Source organism: Pelmatolapia mariae, linkage group LG23 (genome assembly GCF_036321145.2).
Source record: "Pelmatolapia mariae isolate MD_Pm_ZW linkage group LG23, Pm_UMD_F_2, whole genome shotgun sequence".
NCBI classification, from domain to species: domain Eukaryota; kingdom Metazoa; phylum Chordata; class Actinopteri; order Cichliformes; family Cichlidae; genus Pelmatolapia; species Pelmatolapia mariae.
The window spans coordinates 20,762,999-20,772,500 of record NC_086246.1 but is presented as its reverse complement, the minus strand read 5'-3'; the positions used below and the strand labels follow the sequence as shown (position 1 = coordinate 20,772,500).

At 42.4% G+C, this 9,502-nt stretch overlaps 1 protein-coding gene across 1 annotated transcript in view; it reads left to right on the top strand.

The window, feature by feature from the left end:
- Positions 1-2,478, top strand: part of LOC134620895 (NLR family CARD domain-containing protein 3-like) — an 8,941-nt gene extending 6,463 nt beyond the window's left edge. The window contains exons 5-8 of the mRNA XM_063467238.1: positions 425-598; positions 785-955; positions 1,426-1,472; positions 1,645-2,478. Of these exons, the coding sequence (XP_063323308.1) occupies positions 425-598; positions 785-955; positions 1,426-1,472; positions 1,645-2,180 (928 nt within the window). The 3' untranslated portion in view covers positions 2,181-2,478. The remainder of the gene's footprint in view (positions 1-424; positions 599-784; positions 956-1,425; positions 1,473-1,644) is intronic.
- Positions 2,479-9,502: the final 7,024 nt, after the last annotated feature.

Here is a 9,502-nt window from a genome sequence, read left to right as displayed (position 1 = left end):
CCCGAGTCATTTAGACAGCTGTTAGCACATGATTCTCCTTATGGGGACCTGATATGTTTAATATGCTGCTGAGAGTATACCCCAGAAGAAGCGTATAGTATAGCTTTTATTTTGGAAAGAGCCATTTCTCTGTAATAAACTCTCTTTTCCAAAGATGAGGGATTTCTCCATCAGATAGATTAATTTTTTTTATTACTTTGTTGTTTCAGCAACATTAAATTTAAAAACTGTACTTTGAGTTAAAATATATATTTATAATTTTAATAAATGACAAATTCAAAAAAAGCATGAACATTTTTTTGTATCGAAAAAATATCGAACCGTGACACCAAAGTATCGAACCGAACCGAACCGTGAATTTTGTGTATCGTTGCACCCCTAATATATATATATATATATAATTATTTTCTTGATGAATTTTCAGGCTGAGTAGCTGTAACCTCTCAGACCGAAGCTGTGAACTTTTGTCCTCAGTTCTCAGCTCCCAGTCCTCCCGTCTGAAAGAGCTGGACCTGAGTAACAACAACTTGCAGGATTCAGGAGTCATGCTTCTCTCTGAGGGACTCAAGAGTCCAAACTGTTTACTGAAAGCTCTCAGGTCAGGGTTCCTAAAGCTATTGATTTTACATGCTTATATGTATTTTGATGAACTCATTTAACATATTTTGTTATTTACTTTCTCCCTAAGCTATTGTAAATCAAAGCATCAAAGAGGAATCAGACCAACCTCCTGGTCCCGCAATAGCTTCAGATTCTGTGATTTATTGTGTGTTTGTTTCTGCAGTCTGTCAGGCTGTCTGATCACAGAGGATGGCTATGCTTCTCTGGTCTTAGCTCTGAGCTCCAGCGCCCACACTCTGGAAAAACTAGACCTGAGCTACAATCATCCAGGAAAATCAGGAATGAAGCCGGTATCAGCGGGACTAGACTGCAGGTTTCAAAACTTGGCTATACAGTTATTATTGCTTATGAATGCCAAACAAACCAGATTAGCTGATCCTGGATTACCCAGTAAATCTTCTATCTTTTATGACATGGTGGCTTTATGATATACCTTCATCTGTGGTAAATAGTCCTCCAGTCATTTGAAGCTCTCCTTGACTGAGGTCAGTTTATATCCCTAGTTTATATAAGGTTAGTTGGGGGCTCAGTTTGTGTAGTTTGCTTTCTCTCCAGGTATTCTGGCTTCCCGTCCAGAGCTCAAAGACATTTATGAATCTAAATTGGTTTGGCTAATCTTGTGATGAACCAGACAAATTGGATCAGCTAATCCTGGTCAGCCAGTTGACCTCTGATCTTTGAAGTGACATTTGGAGAAAGTATCAGCTGCCAATTTGAGCTGTAAACTGTGTACTAGAGTGATATAATACCCCTGTTAGCATGTTAAAAGGGACTGTGTTCATCTGTCGCCCCTCCTCTTTTCAGGGTGGAGCCCAATGGAGGCCGATGGTTGAGACCAGGTCTGAAGAAGTGTAAGTGTTTTTTTAATGTGATTCATGAAAACAAAGCAGCACACATTCAACCATCTTCAAACTCTCACATCACTCATTCACGTTTGCTGTTAGTAATCGTCAAAGTGTCAATGAACAGATCATGGATGATGATCAGTATCTGCAGCTCAATTGTGTTTGTTCTCTCCATCAGATTTCTGTGATCTTACCTTTGACCTGAACACAGTGAACAGACTTTTAAAACTGTCTGACAACAACAAGGAGGTGACACGTGGGAAGGAGGATCAGTCATATCCTGATCATCCAGACAGATTTGATATCTGGTGTCATCAGCTGCTGTGTAGAAATGGTCTGACTGATCGCTGTTACTGGGAGGTTGAGTGGAGAGGAAATGTCCACGTATCAGTGAGTTACAAAGATATCGGGAGGAGAGGATACAGTGACGACTGCGAGTTTGGAAGAAATGATCAGTCCTGGAGGCTGAGATGCTCTGATGTTGGTTACTCTGTCTGTCACAATAACAGAACAATAGTCCTGTCCTCCTCTGTCTCAAAGAAAGTAGCAGTGTATGTGGACTATTCTGCTGGCATTCTGTCCTTCTTTAGAGTCTCCTCTGACACTCTGATCCACCTCCACACCTTCAACACTGCATTCACTGGACCTCTTTATCCTGGGTTTGGATTCTGGGATCATAGATCTGGTTCTTCAGTGTCTCTGTGTTCTCTGTAGGAGAAAGAGTCAACCGACCTGATCTCTTACCAACTATAGATGCTGTACAGTTTTTGAGGTCAGAAAATCAGTGTTTTCTTAACACTCTTTTTAATTAAATTCAAATAACTATATATGTCCCTAAAAGGAAACAAAGGTAGTTCTTGTCCCACAAAACATTAAGCTTGCTACAAGACCGAGGCTGTGAGAGTTACAGACAGTGAAGAGCCAGGTATTGTCTTATATAAAACAATGACTTTATGAGCCAATGTTTCTCATCAGTAATCTATGGAACCACCTTTATCAGCAATAACTTGAAGTGTTCTGTTTTTCACACAGCAGTTCTGCATTTTGTTAAATAAATATTGGCATATATTATTAATATATCATGTGTAGTAGCTCATCCAAGGGTGTATTTAAATCATTTTAAAACCCAGTGAGGGCTGGTTGATGTTTTGTGTCCTCATATATAAAACCTAAGAATTTAAAAGAGGGTGTGCATTCTTTAGTCAGAGTAGATAAATAAACACATGACCAATTACTGTAAAAAAAAAAAAAAAAAAAAAAAACGGACAAGAGGGTTTCACTTCCTCCTGCTATGCAAAAGTGAAGCAAAACTTTCCAACATATGTAGGCTGGCATCTTGCATTTTTGTAGTCTGCACAGTAGTGATTTGGAGTGGAGTCATTTCAACCAGTTTAGAATTCTGCTGATGGTTTTACAGTCACTGGCAGCTCTTTGAATTAAGGTAGCTTCAGCTCCATTATATGATATATGTATATCATATTCTGATAATGATACAGATGGATATATTATTCCTTTGGACTTTTTGTCTTTAACATTCTCAGTGCTCAAAATATTTGTAGAGGGAATATAAAACCAGATGAAAGGGGGGGGGGGGTGTTTTAGATAGTTCTGGAGTGACATGCATTTTGGATTCTCAATTGGATCTTAAATCAGGACCTTGTTAGGGAGGTGTTCAATCAATAAACCAAATTCTAATTGCTTGTGAAAAATCCATTGCATTTTTTTTAATGTGACTTGCTGTGGTGTTTATTTTGCTTGTAAGGGAAAACATGCAATGCTGCTTGCAGAGTTTTGTTTGTTTGTTTTTTTTTTTCCCATTTCCTTTGGACAAGCTTCATACGACTGGATGAGTAAACAAGTAATAATACTTGAAACAGTTATTCCAATATTTTTTAGTACTTTATGCTTTTCTCTTGGCTCTTGGCGAAGGCGGTCGCACTTTTCTCCTCTCCTCTTCTCCCTTATCTTCCCTGCTTAGCCTCTTGTGTCCTTCTCTAGTCTCGTGTTTTTGTATTACTTTTCCCTGGAGCACTCTCTCACAGTCTGTTCTCTAAAACCTAAAAGAGGAATTATGGATTTGATCAACTGGTCCCTGAATGCAATTGACACCCTTTTCTCAACGAGAAGTCTGGGCTCGGGTGAGCCTGAGTGTCCTGGAGGTACTTTCCCTGCCGGATACACGATGGACAGGTGGCAGAAATGGAGGATCGTGTGCCTGGCGGGACTGTCGATCGAAGACGCTGAAGATATCTACCTATTCGGAACCATGATAACAGGGTTCTTGCTGATCGGAGCTGGCTTGGTCCTGGCTTATCGAAGAATTAAGAAAGCGGAACTGGCTGTTCAAACCCCCACAAGGCTGCCCGCTGGGACTGAAACGATGGGACGAGGCGTGAGTTCTCAAAATGGGCTCATTGAGTGCAGCACGGATAAGATCTTGGAGAAGCTTGCGGCTGTTGTGAACACTCAGAATAAGACCTCTGAGCGCAAATTGGATTACATCTTGGAGAAGTTCACTCAGATTAACACCTCTGAGCGCAAGTTGGATCACATTTTGGAGAAGCTCACTGCGGTCATGAGTTCTCAGAATCTGCTCTTTGAGCACAAGCATGACAACATCACGGAGCGTAAGTTTGATAACATCATGGAGAAGCTCACAGCTCTCCAACGGGAGATTGAGAGACCAGTGTCGGACTGTTAGAACAGCTTTGAAATGCTCATGAGTTGTTCGCACTAAAGTAAAAACCACCATCACTTCATGCGGATACCCCTTCGGTGCCAGCTGCGGTCTCAAGGCTGGAGCTGAACAACAACACCCTGATACGGACTGTGTTTAGACTGTTCTTCCCATTCTATGCAAGGCCACCTGGGTTGGCTGGAAGACTGTTTACTTAGCCTGGCAGGGCGAAGGACACTGTCTCAGCTGAACTCTGGACACACACACACACACACACATACACTGATACACACTCATCCCCCCTCCCTTTCCAAACGCCTTCGATGCTTGTCCCGTCCCGGGGACGACTGGACCAGCGCAGACATGCTGCAGGACCGGATGTGCTGTCTACACCGGCTCTCTCTTACCCTTTACCCGCCCCTGTTGCTTGTCTTGTGTTTCTATGGTGTATTGATGGTCATGTGCTTTTTGTGCTGAGGTGTTTTTTTCTGTTATCAAACTGTTTTCCCAGTAGGAGCTCAGTCTGAGTGGAGTTTTTTTTCTCCTCCTCTCACCTCATGTTGTGTATTTTTGTTGTTTTTTTCCTATCAGCCTACCTCTCTGACATGTCTTCCCAATGTGATGTTTGTGTAAAGTTTGGTCAGAAGGTTCCTTTGTAAGTGCGCATGCGCCATTAGCGTGCTGCCTGCTGTAACCTTAATTTCCTTCGGGATTAATAATGTATTCTGATTCTGAACTCCAACTTGCATGGGAATTTGTTATGTTAATTCTAAATTGCCATTTACTGTATCTCATCTTTTTTTTTTTCTTTATCACATCCGTTGCTTATCTTCATGATATAAATTCCAACCTTGTACAACAGAGTTTAATGCGGAAGAAGTGGCGAAGCTAAGCTAAGACAGAAAAATTAAAAGAAACTAGAAATAAATGCAGCAAAATGGCTACTTTGTTTGACTATTGATTTTGAAAGTTTTTTGAAAATGAAATATATACATAATATATGTATGCATGATTGATTGAGATATATATCCATCCAAAAAGATTTTACAATCACTTCCATTGACATTTTCATTTTTCATCGTTTCACATTTCACCACATTATTGGTTGATTTGTGTATTTTACTGTATTATTGCAAATAACTACAGTTGTAGTACACCATCACTTTTTTTTAAATCCCCAGAGAGGAAACAAAAGATTCAGTTAGCTTAATCAATTGAAATTCATTTATCATTTTAAAAGTATATCATGCATGAAAGTAGATGAAGAGAAAGAGAGTACACTGAAGAGGCCCAGTGTCAGTTTTGTGACTGAAGGCCGCAGGAGAAATTAGTATGACGATACTGTGATGTTTACAGAGATTTTATTTTGAAAGGTCGAATATAAGGCGAAAGGGGGGAGTAAGAAAAAGAACGAAAAAACTTTAGAGGAACAAGTTAGCGCTGCAGACTGTATTGCCGCTGCGAGCCTGAGAATTAAAGAATGGAACTGAGAAATACTGAAGGTGTCATCATTAATGTTTGAGGCATGCAAACATTACATTGGCAACGAGAGTAAAGGCTACAACCAAAGCAAGACGAAGGAATTTGCCCTACCCGAGCTTAGGAGACACAAGCATGGCTGCACACGCTTCTCCACTTCCACCCTTCGACACAGAGACCGACCTCGGTTCCGTCGGACCTCGCTGGACGAAATGGCTTCAGAGGTTTGAAAACTACACCACAGCAATGAATATTACTGGAGATGCGAGATTAAGAGCATTATTACTGCATGTGGCTGGTGAAAAAGTGCATGACGTTTACGACACTTTAGCAACAGATGGCGACAAGTACGCTGATACAAAACAGAAACTGTCAGCATACTTTGCACCTAAGAAAAACGTGCAGTATCAGATTTATCTGTTCAGGAAAGCGGTGCAGGAATCAGGTGAAACGTTGGACAACTATCACACCAGGCTGAGGATTTTAGCCAAAAACTGAGTTTGCAGACATGACTGCAGAGATTAAAACACAAATTATCCAAAGCTGTACATATTCACAGCTGCGTAGAAAAGCACTCAGAGAACCTGATTTAACGCTGGATGATCTGTTAAATCATGGCCGTGCATGTGAGTTGTCTGAATTGCAAGCTACAGGGATGGAAGCTGACAAGACAGCTGCAGTTAATAAAGTACAGCACAAGACAGGACGTGACACCACAGCTAGAAACAAATGGACACCCTCATGGCAGCCGAATAACCGCTGTCAAAACTGTGGAGGCAGGTATCCTCATGAGCAAGGCTGCCCAGCTATTGACAAAATCTGTAATGCTTGTGGCAAATTCAATCATTTTGCAAAGCAATGTCGCTCGAAGAGAAAAGAGACACACTGTGGAATGAAGTATAAGAAAAACCTGCCACAGCAAACTGTTCTTCAAGTAACAGATAGCGCTGCACATGTGGAGACAGGGCACACATCCAGCAGTGATGACGCTTATTTAATATGTGGTGAACACAGCTCAACATCCTAAACTCCCACACACTGAAGTCAGAGTAATTGGCACCCAGATACCGGTGCTAATCGACTCTGGGGCCACTGCTAACTGCTTATCTGAAGCCACCTACAACAAACTGACACCACGTCCTACGTGAACTTCTACAGACATTAAGATTTACCCATACCACTCATCTACGTCTCTCCCTGTGTGTGGTGCGTCCAGGTGCAGTGTGGAAAAACAAGACAAAACAGCTAGGTGTTCCTTCTTTGTCATTAAAGGAGAAGGTTTCAATATTTTGAGTTTTGAAACCTCAAAAGACTTGGGACTCCTTCATATTGTCACTGCGGTCTCTTCTCAGTCTCAACGTTCTGTTGCAGATAAGCTAGTAGAACAACACCCAGAACTTTTCCAGGGAATTGGGAAACTCAAAGATTTTCAAGTGAAACTGCACATAAACACAGATGTAAAATCAACCGGTCAACCACACAGACGTGTTCCCTTTCATTTACGTCAAAAAGTGGAGGACGAACTTCAGAAACTGGAAGCTGATGACATTATTGAAAAGGTTACGGGACCAACACCGTGGGTTTCACTCATTGTAACACTGCCAAAACCAAAGAATCCAGACGAAGTACGGATATGTGTGGACATGAGACAAGCAAACACTGCAATCGAATGAGAATGACATGTCACGCCCACGATTGATGATGTACTCCACGCGTTGAATCGATCTACGGTGTTCTCAAAACTTGATCTCAGGGCAGGATACCACCAACTTGAACTACACCCTGAGAGCCGCTACATTAAAACGTTCACTACTAATCTGGGACTTCGGAGATATAAAAGACTGAGCTTCGGAGTCTCTTCTGCAGCTGAAGTGTTCCAAAATGCTATTCATCAGACGCTGCAAGGACTGAACGGAGTCAAAAATCTCAGTGATGACATTATAGTTTTTGGCAGGGACCAGGCTGACCATGACAACAATCTTACAGTGCTCTTTAAGCGACCATCAGAGTCGGGTCTTACTCTGAATCGAGAGAAGTGTGAATTTAATAAAACAAAATTTGAGTTTTTTGGTTTCATCTTCTCCACAGGTGGCGTTTCAGCAGATCCTAAAAAGGTTGCAGCAGTTCAACACGCTCCCAACCCAAAAACACCTGCTGACATCAAAAGTCTCCTTGGCATGGCCAATTACTGCTCGAGGTTCATCAAGGACTTCTCATCGATCTCTGAGCCACTGTGCAGGCTCACAAACAAGGACACCCCTTGGACATGGGGTCAGGACCAAGAAACTGCATTGCAGGCACTCAAGGTCAGTCTCACAAGCGACACGACAATGTCCTACTTCTATCCCAGCAGACAGACTGAACTGATTGTTGATGCTAGTCCAGTAGGACTGGGCGCCATTCTCTGTCAAAAAGATGAAAAGGGGATGAAGCACATTATTGCATATGCAAGCAGAGCACTGAGTGACGTGGAAAGGAGATACTCGCAAACTGAGAAAGAAGCACTCGCCATTGTGTGGAGTTGCAAACATTTCCATTTGTACGTTTATGGACATCCATTCACACTAGTGACTGATCACAAGGCACTCGAAATCATCTGGAATAACCCACGATCAAAACCGCCTGCCAGAATAGGGAGATGGGGACTGAGACTTCAGCCATATAACTTCAGAGTGGAATACAGAAAAGGTGCTGATAATCCAGCTGATTTTATGTCACGTCATCCAGTGCCAACACAGGAGAATGAATGACTTCATACTCAGAGGCACGAGGATAGTTATTCCAACTGTCCTACAAGAAAGAGCAATACAACTGGCACACGAAGGGCACCAGGGTATCGTCAAGACCAAAGCGCTGCTACGTACCAAAGTATGGTTCCCAGAGAGCAATCGGAAAGCAGAATCTGCAGTTCAAAACTGTCTGCCATGCCAAGCTAGCACACCTGTCACACACACCGACCCTATGCAGATGTCTCCATTACCCGAAACACCCTGGCACAGTGTCAGTGCAGATTTTTATGGACCGCTTCCTACGGGGGAATATCTGCTCGTCATCACAGACGAGTATTCTCGCTATCCAGTCATTGAAAGTGTACGCTCAACATCAGCATCTTCTGTTATCCCAGTCAATGACAAAGTGTTCTCCATGTTTGGAATCCCAAGGACAGTAAAAACTGATAATGGTCCTCCTTTTAACAGTGAGGCTTTCTCAGTTTGCAGACTACCTAGGATTTCATCATTGCAAAATCACACCTTGTTGGCCTCAGGCGAATGCCATTGCTGAGAGATTTATGAGAACCCTAGGCAAAGCACTGAGAGTTGCCGAGCCACAGGGCACACCGTGGAAACAACAACTAAACATCTTTCTTCGTGAGTACAGATCTACACCTCGTAGCACAATGGCGAGCTCACCAGCTGAAATATTGTTTCAACGCCAGCTATACACCAAACTCCCCTTCTTCAACACCACTCCACGGAAGTGTTCAGATGCTGAAGTGAGAGCAAGGGATGAAGGTGATCACAGATGCAACCCATCACGCCAAACCACACTCACTAACTCTGGGTGACACAGTGCTGCATTGCCAACCCAAGCACAACAAATTATCCACACCATACAATGTAAAACCCTACAAAGTGACCAAGGTAAAGGGTTCTGAAATTACAGCTACAAGGGATGGACACTCGATTGTCAGGAATGCATAATTTTTCAACAAAATCAGACATGGACTTGAAAATGCCCCACCTGGACGGCATGTCGACCCCGCCTTAACAGACAAGCCCAGATACCCATCAGATCTAACAGACGCGTACCTATGCATCTGTCTGATTACATCAGATCTAAGACTTGAATATCTGAGTGACCAGTTAAAGGTTACGCTGTG